Below are 16,956 nucleotides of genomic sequence, written 5' to 3' on the forward strand. Positions count from 1 at the left end.
ACCCCCACCCCCACCTTCCACCACCACCACCACCACTACCTCCTACAGGAGCTTTCCTGCTAAAAGAGGTGGGGGTCACTCCGTGTGCGTGTGCATGCGCAAGATCTGGTCTGGTGTCAGCTGCCACTTTATTTATACCAATAGAATTCCATATTATCCGCTGTTGAAGAAACTGCTCTGGAGTTCATCATTCAAAGCTCCTGTCTGCTGTCCTGAGGGAAATTATTTCCTCCTGCCAAGTGAAGTGTGTTGTGACCTCCCCAGAAGCAGTGGGACATTGGCAGCAGGGCAGATGGGTATGACAGAGGGGAACAAAGTGATTAGCAAACGGGGGCCCCGGTATGTGAACGGTAGTTAAAAATAACCTCCCTAGCCCAATTTGAAGATAACATGCAGCTCGGGCACTTAAGCCCCTTCACTGACTTTCCCCCATGATGATTTAATTGATCTCAAAATTGGTGAGCAAGTCAAAATCCTGTCATCCAGTGTCCATGTTTACAGTGAGTTCTGGAAGTATAAAGAATCACCAGACTGGATGACTGGAAGTCAAATTTAAAAAAAAAAAACAGAAAAGGTGTAGACAGATGAAAAAAAAATCAGAGGGTAAGGTGAGCTCTTCTGAATGATGCATGACACATGATGAAGGAGAAACAGATGATTAGATGAGAGGGTTCGCTGGCAAAGCCCCGGCCTGTGCGCCAGTATGTGACAGTGATCAGCTGTTCCCGCAAAAGAGGAACACAAGGATTATGATTTGTGTCTTTACCATCGTGTCCGGTGCGAGCGACCAAGAATTCACTCAGCAACAAAAGTCATCCGATATTCCAAGCGCTCAGATGTAACTAGCAAGAACGTGGCACATCGCTGGCATTAGTGGAAATGTTGCATTTGTGATACACCCTGGCTCGGCGCCATGGGAAATATTGAACAACTGTCGAATTTAGACAACATCCTGTGGGGTGAAAAAAAAAAAACGGGAGCCACAAAGATGCAGCCAGGTTGCTATTTGTGGACGGCAAGTGCCTCGAAAATAGCGAGAGCGTTAGGTTTCAATATAAGCCCCTCTCTCTGAGCTTGAGCTTTCTGTGAATGAGGCCCGGGTTCCTATCACACCCAACCCCGGCGCTGATTTTAGAACACAGGTGTTGACCTTAGTGGAGCAGCTTGTGCTTGCTGCAGAGGAAAATGAACCCCCTGAGCCTGGGCCTGTTTGCCTCTACACTGCTGGTGATCAGTGCGTGTAGATGCTTCAGCGCTGTCACACCTTCAGACCTGTCATTCTATACGGCAGCACGTATCCTGAGAAAAGACATATTCTTCCAGGCTTTGGATTTTTGCCTCCTAAAGTGGCTCATTTCACATCGAGTGCTTGCGTTCTAAGAGTCATGGTGGCAGAATGGTCATCTTGTGGCCACTGAAGAATTTATTGCTTTCTTTTTATGATGCCACAGGAGCACCTATATATCCTACTGGCCATGCTTCGTGGACAGAGGTTTACTTTATAGTTTGTCAAAGCATTTGCCACATTTGGTGCACTGTGAAGCATACAGGCTTCTTATCATGTGATGTCTCCCAAAGGGACCTGTTTCAGTTGCCCGAATCACCGCATAAAGGGGCCTGAAATGTTATTTTGTGAACTTGATAAGCACATACGTCACTTTTTCCTCCCCGGTAAACGATGCAATGAAGCTAAAGTGAATCAAAGAAGCCAAAGAGGGCTGAAACTCAACCTTGGCTTCGGCTGTGACTCACGGCCTGCCGTAACTGCTGCTCTGACTGTACCCCCAGACCCAGTAAAACACGCCCCTCTTGCAGTTGCTTCCTTGTTTCTCCCTGTATCCGCTTTTCTTTTCTTTTTTCTTTCCCTTTCTTTTTTTTTTTATCCAAAAAGGAGCCATTGACATTCGGCGTAAAATAGAGGCAGGGTGGGGTGGGGGGGGGCCTGAACAGAGGAACGGCAGGGGTGTAGGATGTCTCGAGCCCAGTGTGAACAGCTGAGAGGTGTGATTTCACAGGCTGGCTCCCCTCTGTCAAAGCGCTGATTGGGCCGGACAGGAGGCGCAGGAGAGGCCCGGGCTTCTAAAGGACACCAACAGGTGGGAGGCCGCATTGGAGGGGGCCGCTCCTGGAGCCATAGAAAAGGCCGATCTGCAAGGCCTGCTGTGGGCACAATCCACTGACCAGATACAGAGGAGGATGGGTGATCACAGGAGAGCTGAGGGTGAAGCCGGGGAGTGGTTCTCAGAAAGCGGAGGGTTAGTTTCATGAGCTTGGCTTTAAAGGGTGGATAAAAGGCAGAGGACAACTTCAGGGTTGAGAAGTAAGGTTGGTCTGAGTTTTGTCTGTTTTTGAATCACTCCTGTGATTTCTCCTTCTAAAACTTTAGTTCACAGCGCAGGAAGAGACAAAGTCATATGTCAGGCAACAGAATCTTCGGGTTACTGTGCTTGTGTGGTTTCAGCTTCACTTCAGCACAATATGAGTAAAAATCTGGTATCAAACCAGCTTTCTCTCACTTTTACTGAAGACACAGCACAACATGGCAGCCAGTTGTGTCAGGTGAAGGGAAGCTGAGATGTGATGCAGGAAAGAATCAGGAAATCTGGTGCCTCTCAGAGGAGTCGTCCTAGTCTAATTACAGTAGATGAGACAGACTTTCTGGTGGCCATTTGGTTCAGAAGTGTTTAGATTTATCAAGGAAGTCACCACTTGTGAAGGAGAGGTGGACTGAGGCCTTCATCTTAACACCATTTAATCACCGTGAGAAAACCACAAGAGGAGGCACAAGGAGACCAGACCAAGGTGAGTAAAACACATTTTTTTAAAAATCAGCTCAAGCTATTTTAATAAGGGGTTGCAATTAAAATGAATTGAATTTTTTCCGCTCTTAAGGATCACTTGACACAACTGTCGGCATCACGTTGACTTGGCATGGCACGATGTTTGGGAAATAAAAAAAGGACGATGACCTTTGTTTGATGGGAGTCGGTGTTTGCCTCACCCGCCTGAGTTATTTAAACTCATTTCAGCAGCATCACACTGGCATTATCCATCAAGTATCTTCCAGTATGATCAGTCCCGTCATCTGTCAGTGTCAGAAAATTCACTTTTTACGTGTCTAATAAAACAATGGTCAGGTTTAACCCATACAAATTGCTTCTAGCTTCATGGAGATGATAGAAGCCACCATTCTGTGCCTCTTACGCTCCATTTTTCCTTTATTCACTCACTCACTCTGTCACAGTTAACTGCTGTTAAGCCGGTTCTTCCCGCTACTCTTCACGCGTGGCTATGAAAGGGTGCTTTGTGTCTCGAGGAGCAGCGAATCCAGTTGTTGTCCCTTGTGAGCACATGCTTCCTTATATCCCCATATTAATACGCCACTTATGGAATGTAAGGAAGTGTGTGGTTTCAAGGGGACCTGAGCATCGACGTCGACATTTCTCATATTGTCCTTTCATTTGTCTTCATTCAGAAAATTGTGTGAGGGTGTCTGTCTACTTTATATGTGTGTGTGTGTGTGTGTGTGTGTGTGTGTGTGTGTGTGTGTGTGTGTGTTGTGTAAAGAGCTATACAAATACAGGCCATTTACCATTTGGGGGGGTGTCAGAGTTCATGACCATGTGTGTGTGTGTGTGTGGCAGGACAACAGGTGAAAGGCCTGTTCCCTCTCCTTCAGCTCAGACACGTGTGCAGTTAGCATTACTCCCAGGGCCGCTGATCGGGTCTCAGGGACTTCTTGAAAAATTCCTGCCCTGCCCCAACTGCTGACAGTCAAGGAGGATTGACAGAGCACAGCTGTCACCCATTATAGCAACCGCAGAGCTCTCAAAAAGGGAAGAGGGGAGGGAAGGGCAGAGATGCAGGAGCTGTCACTGAGGGTGAAAGTTCACTGCCGTGGGCTGGATTTGGAAGGAAACGGAGAGATGTCACCGGCTGTCAGAGTTCTCAAGCCTCTAAATAGGAACTATTTGCTTGGTAACACGGAGGCACTTGTTCCTGTGCTGTAACTTCTCCTTTTCTCTCTCTCTGTGTTCCATCAGGTAAGACTGAAGAGGATTCAGCAGCCCTTACCGCCTGCAGATGATGTCCATCTCCTACCGTATTTCGTCTTTCTCATGTCCCTCTTTTTCCGTGACCTTTACCCCTGTAACCTTTCCTCTTGACTGCCCCTCCCCTCCTGCTCTGCCTCTTGCTCTGCCACTCGCAGCTGAAGCAACACGCCTTGCTGTGGCTGGTCAAACGGAACCAAGTCAGGTGTTTCTGTGAGGTTTGGTCCCCTTCAACCAGCTACTGCGCCGTGAATTCAGTCAGCACACACCGGCTGGGAGTCAAACACGCAGTGACGTTGTGGTGTAGCGCTGCTTAATCTGGAGGTGGTGAATAGAATAGATTTTACAGCACAGATGCAACGTGAATCTTCTTTAGGAGCACTATATTGATTGTTCATGGTAATATGTGACTAGAAACCAAATAAAAGATCACTGACGATGTACAGTGTTGAATTCCTGTTCTTCTGATTCACGTTCAGTCCATTGTGTACTCGAGGAAAAACACAACGACACATTAAGTCTAGCAGTTGGGTCCACCTTATTCTGCAGAATAGACTCTGACCCAGTATGAGATGATATAAATATGAGGCCTAAAATGGCAGCAAAGTATAACTTAGTAAATTATTTAAACAGAAAAAGAGCGCAGGTGTAGCTGTGCAGGGATAGACACTGTAGAATAGATGGGAAAAGCTAATATTACAGTCCGGGCCAGAGAATTCAGTACCATGGATAGCACGCATGATGTATATATACAGTAATATGCTGTTTCTAGCTAGGTTGCCTTCTGTGTGGGTGTGGAGTGTACACATGCCTGCAGACTATTTACAAACAGGCTGTGCAGAGGCAAGCCAACAATCTAACAACCCTGCGCTATATGAGCTACACACCAAGTACCACTCGGAGGTTTAGAATATCACTGTGCTGCCTGACTTGAGCTAGAATAAATCTCTTTTATCCCAACTTCAAGCTCAGTTTTAAATGATGAGGTAGGGATGTATCAGTAAAAAATGACAGATCTTTTTTCTTTTAGTGTTTGCATGAATTTTACAGTTATTTTGCACTCTACTGTATAGGTCTATAAATAGCACATATGCTTATGTCTGTGTATTTTTGTTCTTGTTTCACTCATATTTCATGTGTGTTTAAACATTTTTTATAAATACAGCCTGGGTGGAAACCTGATCCAAATTTCCTACAATGTGGGACAATAAAATCTGTCTTCAGTCTATTTTGTGATGGAGGATAATATACACACAAAAATGACACTCCAGCTGTCTCCATGAAAATAAACTTCCTCTAAGCATGCAGATGTAATGGGGATGCAAATAAGCATACAAAGAACAGCGCTGCACATCCCTTACCAACTTTTTCACTTCAAACCTTTTGTCAAAACCAGCAAAATCTGCTGCTGTTATTGAAATCACTGACCAAAAGCCAGGATGCTGAAGTTGTAATTCACTGGATCATAATATAGACAGTAAACTGATATTTAACATCAGCATTTTAATCAGGAATAGACAGGCAATCTGTCCAGGGTTTACATATCTCCTACCCAATGGATGGATGGATGGATGGATGGATTTTCATTATGAACCTTTGCCCTTATCATTACAGCAAAGTCACCAAAATAACATTCCTAATCAGTCTGGTTGTAGTTTGTAGTTCATTTCACCCTGTTCCTTGTTAGACAAAGGAGCATATACCAGTTCTGTTGGTGGGTTAAGGACCTTCCACAACCTCGTCCAGTTCTCCTAGAGTGACTGCCTGTCTCTTGGAATCTCTTCCTTGCTGTTGAGACTGTGTAAGGAGACACATCAAGCCTTCTGGCAATGTGACATTTCAATGCCAGAATTGGAAAAAAGGTTAGTGGCCTCCATCTGTAAAATAATTAGTGTTATGGGTGTGTCTCATTGTTTTCTCTCTAGTGCACCTGTTGTGAATTTATTCACACCAAAACAGATAAAACTGATCAACAACCCCCTCTGCTACTTAACTGACCAGATCAATATTCCAATATTCACTTCAATATTCAATATTCCCTCTATGTATTGTACAGTGATTCCCTCTACTGTGCAATCACTGTGCAGTACTTAATTCTACGTGCAGTAACCAAAACTGTATATACATAACACTATTTATTTATTTCCCCTTGTAATGTTCATATGTATAATACTCAAAAGGTTTTTTTGTTTAAAGAAATAAGGGAATGCTCAAGACTTTTTCACAGTAGGCTACTGAATGATGTAGGAAGTTTGATAGTTTTAGATTTTTTTTTTTTGTTGATGTTGCAAGTTCGGCCTTTAGAATCACATCTAAACATAAAATAAATAACAGTATGTCACTGAGTGAGCCTTAATAACACCCATTAAACATTAATACTATTTGGAAAATAGTATTAATGTTTAATGGGCATAAGGCAAAGATTAAAATATCAATACTACAGTCTAAATATCAGGAGAGCAAATCAATATGCTTTCAATATGCTTAATATTAATGTGTACATACTCATCAACATACAACGTCATCCACCAGGGGGCGATATACGTTTCTATGGTAGTAGTTTCTACAGCAGAAGAGGAGGTGAAGCAGCATCGTAAACATGGCTGACAGTGGAGTGATAGGTGGGTTTCAGAGTGTGTAAATAGCTGTAGTTCATTTGGTTTTTCCTTTTGGTTCTTATTCTTTAGTTGCAGGAGTTACGAAGAAGTATCTCATACTCACAGCGCTTATTATGTAGACTTTGTTATTAGCTGGTAGCAAAGTTAATTTCCCAGATGCTAGACCTGCTAACGTTAGCGTCGAGAGCATGTAAACGGTACTCATGCCGTAGACAGAGAATGTATTGCATCATCTTTTCGAGTAGTTTTAAAATGTACAATACTCATGTTTCTAGTTGTCACTGTGTTGTGACGATGATGCACTACACTTGTTTTGTTACTGATTTCGTTGACACGGTGCAAACTAAAAGCAGCTAACAGACTCGACCTTAATATCACCTCCTCTTGTGGAAAAAGTAACAGAAGTACGTTATAATGCTAAATAATCTAATATTATCATCCTCTGTTGCTCGTCTTACAGATGGACCCGGAAGGAAAGATGAAATCGAACGCGCAAAGGTTAGTCTAGGTGTTTTCTTGAAATTTATTACAGCCTTTTGTGTGGATAAATGCTTTCCTTAAGAGTTAGGTTTTTCTTGACGCCTCTTCCTGTCACGTGACAGAGTGAAGGCAAAGACCTAACCAAGGAGGAAAAGCAACGGCTGAGGAAAGAGAAGAAACAGCAGAAAAAAATCAAAGAGAAAAAAGATGACAAGGCATCACAGGAAAATGAGAAGGAGAAGAAGCCGGTCACTTCAGCAGCTCCAGCATCCCAGCCCCCGACACAACCCACAGTGCAGAAAGGTGCCTCCCATTTAGGCAGCAGCAAGTGTTGTTGTATCTGGGTGCACAGTGTGATTCATTCTTTATCCTAACATCTGTGTCTGTTATGGTCTTTGTCAGCTCCTTCAGCAGTGCCTGCTACTGCACCTGTTTCTGTGCCTGCCTCCGAGGCTTCTGTGCCGGCGGACAAGCCAACAAAGACTAAAGCGGAGCTGAAAGCTGAGAGGAGAGCTCGGCAAGAGGCTGAGAGGGCCAGCAAACAGAGCAAGAAGGGAGAGACAGGACAGCAGGCAGCCACGAGCAAACCAAAAGCTCCGCCCAGTGATCTGCAGCCAGGTACTGCTGTTGCACCTAACATTTGCGCGTTCAGTTTTATCTTTTGGATAATCTAACTCGAAATAATCAAGTCAGAACAACAGACAGCTACCTGTAGAACTTTGAGAAGCTGTTTATGCCAACACAGAAGCTGGCTGTGATAAATACAGACTAACAGTGATCAGTGATTGTTGTAGGGTCAAACGTTGGCCTCATTATTGGCTGCAGGGAAATATGCTGAAACAAGACTGACTGGTGGTAACTTCACCAACAAGGTTTTGGTGCCAGTGAAGTGTTAAATGTAAAGGTCAAGGTCATGTGATATCGGTGGCAATGGTAATAAGTGTATCAGCAGTAGAGCAACTGATTTTGGAAGGTGAACCTGTACTGAAATATGGGAAAATATGAAGACGTTAAACATGTAATACAGACTGAAAGCAATACAGCTGCTGCAGACAAACCATCATTATGAGTGTGTAAGAGGGGAAAATGACTGTAACATAATAATATATTAAAAGTGTAAGCTTTTAAGTGCTTTGGTCAGTAAGGCTAGACAAGACTTGATAAAGTTTAGCCTATTTGAAGCCTGGGAAGAACTCAGCAAGTTAACAGAATTATCAATATGAGAGCTCTTTCATTAACACATGGGTAAAGAGTAAAGAATAAATGTAAACACAGAATTTGAATGTAGGCTTTAGGCTACATCCACACGTATACAGGTATTTTTGAAAACGCAGATTTTTCTATGCGTTTGCACCTTTCGTCCACTCGTAAACAGCGTTTTCATTCACTGAAAATGGAGATTTTTAAAAACTCCTGCCAGGGTGGAGATTTTCGAAAACTCAGTTTTTGCGTTTTTGCGTGGATGAGGAAAACGGAGATTGAGTCACGCAACGTCAAAGGTGTTCGCCGTTTTTGCCGTGACGCTGTGTGCCACGTTATTGTTTACATGAGATGAATTTCTACAATGCCGGATATAGACAAAATACTGTTACTGTTAATCTTACTATCTGCAGTTTTTACATGCTTACATCCTGTTTACTCTTTCCCTCCCAGGCTTCTAGATGTCTAATTGGCCAACATTTCTACACGGCTAGGATTTGGCATGTTCTTCACAACGTTTGACTGCGTTTTGGGCGTTTACATGTGAACGGAGATATTTTTTAAAACTGCACGTGTGGACGGGATTTTTTTTTAAAAACGGAAAATCTCCGTTTTCAAAAATACCTGTGTACGTGTGGATGTAGCCTTAGTCTTTGTTCAAATTTGACAGTGCAGATACCTGGATAACATAAAATCCTGCTTCGCAGTACAGGCCTCAGAGCTATTTAGCATCTCCCAAACGACCAGCAGAATTTTTTGGCTCGTCAGCACACTGGAGAATATTAACACTCTTTGCATTTTCAGTGGTGAAGAGGCTCCCAGAACACATTCAAGTGGACAACCCAGACGTTTTAAAGAAACTTGCCAAGAAGTTGGAAAGGCAACAGGTCAGTATAGCTGTGAGGAACTTCTGAAGACCCTTAAAAATGATTCAAGACACACTGAATACACACGATACATAGTGATTCTAAGTAACCTTTTAATTTGTTGTAAGGATGGATAGATTCATCGGGAAATGTTTGACTTATTTTATGAAAATGGCTTGATCTTGGATGCTTCAAGTAACTATTTTTGTTTGAATCTAACATACTGTATTGTAAACCAATTCAGTTGATGGAAAAAAAACACTGCTGGTATGTTTACAACATGTTATATTGGACAGAAGTGTGACATTTCCTGCAGGTGCATGGTTCATTTTTGGAAATCTAAGCTTTTACTAGTTAAATCTGAGACATTCTCTAATTAAACAAAAGTCAGTCAGTTGTGTACATAAATAGAATTCCTGTTATTTGTACAGTAACTCCAAAATAAAGTAACTTTATTTGGTTGAGTTATTGCAGCCAATAACCAGCAGTTGTGATTGCATGTGACTGTATCCAACATTTCTTTCAGACACCAGAGCACTATGCTGCTAAAAAGGTATAAGCCATCGGCGTCTGGCTTTACAGAATGTGTGCCTTTAACCTTTTTGGTTCTGTTTCAGTTGCTAACCTGTTATCTTAATCCGGTTTAACCCATTATTGTTGGTTGTTACAAACTTAATGGTAGAGATGTAAAAACATCTCTTCCATGTAGACAGCTGTTAAGTTGGCAAGTAGGTTTTACAGTATGTGTGTTGTTTGCTGTGGTCACCGAAACACCAGGCTGTCTGTTGCTTGCTGCTGTTCTGTTAGTCATAATTTATTATAACAGTAATTTTTAATTTGGTCAGTTTTCTTTCTATTAGGTCTACACAGAATTCAAAGTTTAATGTAACTCTTAATGAGCACAGTCTACAGACTCCCTGTTTTCACCTCATTAACTCAGCTGTAATCTCTGACCTGGTGTACATTTTGTGCATTTCAGATCCCGCTGCGCTCAGATTATGGCTACAAAGTCAGCCTGTTTTCTCATCTCCACCAGTACAGTCGCAAAGCTCCTCTAACACAGCAACTCAGGTAAACTGACTTTAAATTGTATGTTACAGTGTGTTGTTTATGTCATGTTATAAGATGTAACCTCTTAAGATTTCCTTAAATCTCATTAACGGACCCTTTTGTGGTTTGCAGCATTCCTTCCACAGTGATTCATCCCGCTATTGTCAGGCTGGGTTTGCAGTATTCACACGGCATTGTTGCAGGATCCAATGCTCGCTCTGTCGCCCTGCTGCATGCTTTCAAACAGGTACAGTCCCAACATAGACCATTCATTCTTCAAACCCCACTGTTCCCTCTCTCATGGGCAAGGCTAAGGCTGACACAGTGACCGTTTGACTGCAGTCAGTTACAAAGAAGTCGGCCAGTATTGGAGAGGGTCCATGTTTTTACTTATCAGGAGACATTGTAAAAGTGAATCCGGTCATTAAAATCAGGTAAATACAATCTCAAATGAACTACAGAACATGACATATTGCAGTGTCATTATTTAATGAAGTCAAAATCCAGAAGCACTGTGTGAAAAACTGAGTGTACCATGACTGCATCCATTGAAAATACAAGGGCAAGTAGTAGCCAGGTGCTGGTAATCAGATATACCTTATTAAGTGATCATCAGTAGGTGTGAGCATCTTTATAAAAGTGGAAGGTTTGACAGTTTGTTGTTCTGAGGCATTCAGGTGTGTGTAAACACAGTGCCAAGGAAGAAAGAAATCAGCAACGATTTCAAAGAATCAACTGTCAATCTGTGAAGGATTATAAGACTAAGTCCATCATTACACAGTGAGAAAGATTATTCACAAAATTCCTGCCGACCTTCCCATGAATGGACATCCTAGCAAATTCACATCAAGTTGAGAGCATGTAATGCTCAGAGAAGCTGCAAAAAAAAAATTTCAAGGACTAGATCTCAGACTCTACACGCCTCAGTGAGTTCATGACAGTACAGTTAGAAAAACACTGAACAAGTATGGTTTGTTTGGAAGTGTTTACATAGGGAAAGCTTATTCTTTCTAAAAAGAATATGGTGGTATAGCTTAGCTTTTCAAAGTTGCATCTGGGCTTGTTTTACAGCCACAGGACCTGGGCACTTTGCAGTCACTGAGTTTACTACGAGCTCCTATGTATATAAAAGTATTGTAAAGTCAATGTGAGGCCATCTGTCTGACACCTAAAAGTCTGGCCTTAATTGGGTCATGCAACAGGACAACGATCGCAAGCACAGCCGCAAATCTACAACAGAATGACTGGGGGGGAAAAAAGAATGTTGTAATGGCCCAGTCAAAGTCCAGTGTTTCATTTTTCCCTTCAGGTAATAAGGGATTACACTACACCTCAAAATGAAGAGCTATCAAGAGACTTGGTCAACAAGCTAAAACCTTATATCAGGTAAAGTAAAAAAATACTGATTTTAGTCATTCATCATTATTTCCTACACTACTGACACGTTTTTGGTTTAACACATGAAATCATTCCTTTTGCTTTGTTTTTATTTCAGTTTTCTGAATCAGTGTCGCCCTCTGTCAGCCAGCATGGGTAATGCAATCAAATACATCAAGAAGGAGATCTCTAATATTCCTAGTAACTGTAAAGAAGACGAGGTTAGTGACACTCGTGTATTTGCAATCACATAATCTGTTTAAGTAGTGAGACTTTTAGCACACTGTGTGGTTCATTTTAAGTTTCCGATACTTGAGAACTCATTCACTTCCTTTTGTTTTTAGGCAAAGAACAAACTGCTCAACTGTATCGAGTCCTATATTAATGAGAAGATTATTCTCGCTGGTGTAGCTATTGCCAAGTGCGCCATAGAAAAACAAAAGATCAGTGATGGAGATGTGATCCTAGTTTATGGATGGTAAGTCTCTAAAAGCTGCGTGCATGTACTTGGTTTCAGCTGTTAAATCTGTTCTTTATTAGCGAGCATTGCTTAATTGTTTATTCTTAACGCTTTCTCTTCCCTGTTTTGGTTAGATGCAACCTTCCTTCCGCATTTTTGTCCTGACATTAAATGTTCCTCTCTCCTCCCTGACAGCTCGTCACTGGTCAACCACATCCTTTGCAAGGCCTTTGAGAAGAGCAGAAAATTCCGTGTTATTGTTGTGGACAGCAGGCCTCGGCTAGAGGGCAAGGAGGCCCTGAGGCGCCTGGTCCAGAAAGGCATCAGCTGCACCTATGTTCTTATCTCTGCTGTCTCTTACATCCTTCCAGAGGTAATCATGGAGCTACACTAGAGTAAACCCCAAAATATTTGGTTCTAAGCACAATGAGTTTCTTTATTCTCTTCTAGGTGTCAAAAGTTTTCCTTGGTGCTCATGCTCTGCTGGCTAATGGTTACGTCATGTCTCGAGTGGGGACATCACAGATAGCTCTGGTGGCCAAAGCTTTTAATGTGCCTGTGCTGGTGTGTTGTGAGACCTACAAGTTCTGCGACAGGGTGCAGACAGACTCTTTTGTATCTAATGAACTCGGTATGGAAAGTGTTCAGTTGCTACATAAATGTCTGCGAGCCTTTCAGCTCAATTTGTCCTTTTGCTCAACTTTATTTCCATACACCAGTTTATCCTCATCTTTGCTTTCCAGATGACCCCGACGACCTCATTGTAACCCGTAAAGGAACGACTCCGCTGGAGGGATGGGAGAACGAGTCCTCTCTCGGCCTTCTTAACCTGGTCTACGACGTGACGCCGCCTGATTTCGTAGATCTAGTCATCACAGAGCTCGGGATGATCCCGTGTACCTCTGTCCCCGTGGTGCTGCGAGTCAAAAACGTGGACCAGTGAACAACTCAGTTTGTGTGCACCAGAGCTTGTACACACACAACAAATTGTGCTTTTAGCATGCAATAAATATATATCTGAAGTGACATATGCTTTTTAAATTGAGTCCATGTGTGTTTTTATGGTAGTATTGGATGAATGGAAATATATTTCCTGGCCTAATGTGACAAGGCTGTTCTGTTTATTAAAAAAAAAAAAAAGTAGTGCTAGATGTTATAAGACCCACTGTTTATTAGAAACAGAACATTTAATTGTCAATACAATCCCACTGAGCGTCACAACACTAGTTATTAACCATGGCATGCAATTTGAAACAAGACAGAAATTTTTCCTAATTACAGTTGGAGTTGAAGCATCAGATAAATGTTATGGCTCCCATAAAGTTAGGTTTACTGACAAAAGAAAAGTAAGACATTAGCCAGGTACTACAGTTTTTGGTAAAGCAGCTAGTTTATGTTCTCACTGCTCATATATCGTCACCAAGTTCAGTTAAAACCAGGAGAAATATTCTGCATGCTGTAGATGCACTCTCTCCTTACAAGAATTATTTATTAGTTGCAATATTTAGTCAGTGCATTAACATTCAGACAACTTATTTAGCCAGAAGCAATGTATTGAACATAGAGCAACTAGAGCTGCCCTTCAACACTGAATTTTCCCAATGGGAGAACACAACATTTTAACAGCTAGAAAATCAGTTAATGTACAATTAAATCCTGTATATGCATAATGTAAACATGATACTCGAAGCATAGAAACAGATATCCTGTTTTAAAGTCTTCAGTAGAACCCTGAATCTCACTGGAGAAGAGTATCAAAGGAGGTTACCCTTGAATCTCAAGACATTTAGCACATGTGGCCTATAAACAAAATGTGGCTGTAACAGACAAGTATCTTCCACATTTTGTGTTTTGTCTGAAATTGAAATTAAAGATGTAAATAAAAACATCACACTTCAAAAAGAGGTTTGTTGCAAAAGAAAGGATTTTGTGTCGCTCAACTGCATAGAAAAAAAAAAAGAATTTAACCTATTGGACTATTAAAATAATTTTTAAAGATGTCAAATAAGCTTGCACCCTTAATTATTACTGTTAAAATTTATATCAAAACAAACTTAGTCTTTGCTGTCAGTAAAGTGGAAATTCAGCACGTCTGCCCAGACAGGTTTTAGGACTGAAGACAGTGTTTGTGTAAGTGCACATAGTTTCTGAAGGATTTTGTAAAACACAGTGTTTTCCCTTCTATCACATGGTGTCAGTCAAATACATTTACAAATATGATTGATGTGCTAATAGTGGTCATTCCTGACAAAAATATTTGAAAGGCGGAGCAAATCTTTTCTTTAAAATTGCACTGAAACATCTTTGAGGTCAAACGTGTAAATTTCCTTGAAACAAAAAATACAACCGACCTCAAAAAGGTGTAAAATGAATAAAAACACATTTAAAAGAAGCCCTGTAAAAGTCCCCTCAGACTTTGTCAGCATTTTCCCCTATCAGTATCTTCCCTTTAAGAACAGTCAGTTTGAGATTAAAACCAGCTGACTAAGGTTCAGCTTTAGAGTGATTTGGCTTTACGTCTCTGGGTGGCCCACAGAAGAACCGAGATCACAACTGTAGAAGCTGCAAGAGGTCCAAAGACTTGCAGAGCTGGGAACTCCCCCTATGGACAGTTTTAACAAATGCACAACTTTAAATAATCGAAAAGCTTAGCATCAAAAGGTGATTTGCATAAAGCTGCTTGCAGAACCAACCTCTCGAAGACACTTGTATCCACGGAAGTTTTCAGCGCAGCTGCACTCAAAGAAGCCTGGGCCGAAGGGGGCACAGAGGGAGTTCTCTGGACAGTTCATTGCTGTGGATTACCAACAAGTATGAATAGATGTCACGTGTAACATATATAACTGTAGTTTTAGATGGCATGTGTCACAGCAAAAGTTAGGAACTTACACAGTTGTCCAGTCTCGTTGCATATATTCCTTTGGCCTTCACAATGGCGATTTCCCTCTTTGATTTTAACCTTTTCCCAAGATGTGTTGCTTCCCGGACAATCTATATTTTGTGGTAAAATCCTACAGAGAAATTAAGTTAGAAAAAAAAAAATCTCAATCTAATACTGAGGAGAATCTGTCATAATTTGGGTAAAATACTTACATGTAGTTTAACTTATTAAATCCTTGAAAAGCTGTATCACTGATGTTGACAAGGGGATTGAACGAGAGGTCTCTGTAATATAAACATTTATAGGATGCATTTAAAAGAGCGACCACATAGATAAAAACACTAGCACTTTCTTTGTACAACTATCAGTCATCCAGTCACACTGCACTTGTATCTATGTCTAAAACACTTTGTTTAACTTTGATACATCTTGCCCAAGGATACTTCAATATGTGAACCATTTGGTAGAGAAACTGCTCAACCACAGCCGCCCTGTGTCTTCCTTATTTGCTTCAGCTATATTTATTTTTTGTGAAGTTAAATCATTTTAGTGCTTGCCAGAAGGGGAGATAAAAGTTGTTATGCATGGCCAGAAATAGAAAAACTTTCCTAAACTCCTGCTGCTCAAGAATGCTTTTATGAACATGAAGATCATTCTGAGGAATCGCCTGCACATGTGTCATTTGTCTTTCTCGGTACACCAATACAGGCTTTTACTACAATTTTTCATATGAAATGTAAACTGTGAAGTAGCGATAAGAGCAGTTATTTCCTTTTGAATTAAAAATAACCTTACAATCAAAGAAAAAGCATGTGTAAGCAGGAGCTTCTGTTGTTTTGCGTGCAGACGAGAGGATTATTTGTGCAAAAAAAAGATGTGAAACTGCATTTACTGTTCTTACATCATGAAAGCTGTTGATGCTCCCTGAAGATCCTGCACACAAGTTAGTGAACAGTTGGACAGATCCAACCTGACAAACAAAAAACACAAATAAAGTTCAGATAATGAAGAACTTCCTCTTTCAGCTGCACTCTTTAGGGGTCACTACCAAATTTGATCATCTGCCTCCATCTCACCCTATCCCTAGCATCCTTCTCTACCAACTGTGCATGTGCTTCTTCATTATATCCATGAATCATTTCTGTGGTCTTCCTCTTTTTATTCTGCCTGCCAGATCCACATTCAACACCCTTTGTCCAATATATCCCACTGTCCAAACCATCTCAGCTTTGCCTCTCTAACTGTGTCTCCAAAAAACCCAAATTGAGCTGTACTTCCTAATGAAAATGCTAGCACTGCCAATTCTGCCACCTCCAGCTCAGCCTCCTGTCTGTTAGTGAGATTATGAAGACGAAACCTTTCCCACAAGTTAATACACAGTCAGCATTGGAAGTCACTAGAAGGAAAAAGACATTTACATTTTCTTTTTTTTAACAGTTATTCACAAAATAGCTTAACAAATCTTAGCTTGGGTGTAAATTCTGTTTCCGACGGACCCTGAAAGCAGCAAATCCTACCCGATGATGTGTTCAGGGTCGTTTGTGGTGTCATTTCTCAAACAGCAACGCCCGTCTATCCGTCCAGCGGATAAGAAGCAAAAGTGACCGACCTCAGAGCTGTTTAGGATGGTCCCGCCACACAGGTTACATACCTGTGGTTACACGTCATAACAAAGAGGGGGGGCACCTGTAAACAACAATCTTGCTGGCCATTTCCTTTCTGGCACATACAGCTACACCAGAACCTGTTGTATTATTAGTAATATATATGCGCCACAGAGTTATTGAAGTAAAGACTACAGTTATTGCATTTAGAAAGCCCAGCCTTACCTGCAGCTCGGTCAGCTGATAACTTGCTTGGAAAAATAAATTAAGGATCAAAACAAGCGCCACAAATCTCATCCAGCTACATAAAGCTTTCATTTTTAGCAACTGGAGTCACATGATCAGGCCGCAGCAGGGCACGTGACAGG

At 41.5% G+C, this 16,956-nt stretch overlaps 2 protein-coding genes across 2 annotated transcripts; one reads left to right on the forward strand and one right to left on the reverse strand.

The window, feature by feature from the left end:
* The first annotated feature begins 2,073 nt into the window (after positions 1–2,073).
* eif2b4 (eukaryotic translation initiation factor 2B, subunit 4 delta) lies at positions 2,074–13,144 on the forward strand. Its single transcript, XM_005914405.3, has 14 exons — positions 2,074–2,802; positions 4,044–6,673; positions 7,131–7,168; positions 7,273–7,453; positions 7,553–7,768; positions 9,155–9,237; positions 10,196–10,287; positions 10,399–10,513; positions 11,576–11,652; positions 11,762–11,864; positions 11,988–12,121; positions 12,299–12,476; positions 12,554–12,734; positions 12,847–13,144. The coding sequence occupies exons 2-14, from the start codon at positions 6,652–6,654 to the stop codon at positions 13,044–13,046; spliced, it is 1,620 nt and encodes a 539-aa protein (XP_005914467.1). The 5' UTR covers positions 2,074–2,802; positions 4,044–6,651; the 3' UTR covers positions 13,047–13,144.
* A 112-nt stretch (positions 13,145–13,256) lies between these two features.
* Positions 13,257–16,951, reverse strand: atraid (all-trans retinoic acid-induced differentiation factor). The gene is made up of 7 exons (XM_005914403.2): positions 16,814–16,951; positions 16,502–16,635; positions 15,886–15,954; positions 15,197–15,268; positions 14,993–15,114; positions 14,797–14,897; positions 13,257–14,705 (listed from the first exon to the last, which is right to left on the reverse strand). The coding sequence occupies exons 1-7, from the start codon at positions 16,904–16,906 to the stop codon at positions 14,601–14,603; spliced, it is 696 nt and encodes a 231-aa protein (XP_005914465.1). The 5' UTR covers positions 16,907–16,951; the 3' UTR covers positions 13,257–14,600.
* Between the last annotated feature and the right edge of the window lie 5 nt (positions 16,952–16,956).

This window comes from Haplochromis burtoni, unplaced genomic scaffold, assembly GCF_018398535.1.
Source record: "Haplochromis burtoni strain Fernald_Lab_line unplaced genomic scaffold, NCSU_Asbu1 Contig_8, whole genome shotgun sequence".
Lineage (NCBI taxonomy): Eukaryota > Metazoa > Chordata > Actinopteri > Cichliformes > Cichlidae > Haplochromis > Haplochromis burtoni.

What these genes read in the sequence shown, in the direction of transcription:
- eif2b4 (XM_005914405.3), top strand. Translation starts at nt 6,652, where the DNA reads ATGGCTGACAGTGGAGTGATAG. An exon ending in AGAAGTTGGAAAGGCAACAG is followed by an intron (nt 9,238 to 10,195) that starts GTCAGTATAGCT and finishes TGTGCATTTCAG; the next exon opens with ATCCCGCTGCGCTCAGATTA. An exon ending in GTGATCCTAGTTTATGGATG is followed by an intron (nt 12,122 to 12,298) that starts GTAAGTCTCTAA and finishes CCTCCCTGACAG; the next exon opens with CTCGTCACTGGTCAACCACA.
- atraid (XM_005914403.2), bottom strand. Translation starts at nt 16,906, where the DNA reads ATGAAAGCTTTATGTAGCTGGATGAGATTTGTGGCGCTTGTTTTGATC. An exon ending in GACCCTGAACACATCATCGG is followed by an intron (nt 15,955 to 16,501) that starts GTAGGATTTGCT and finishes TTTGTTTGTCAG; the next exon opens with GTTGGATCTGTCCAACTGTT. An exon ending in TTTAATAAGTTAAACTACAT is followed by an intron (nt 15,115 to 15,196) that starts GTAAGTATTTTA and finishes ATTTCTCTGTAG; the next exon opens with GATTTTACCACAAAATATAG.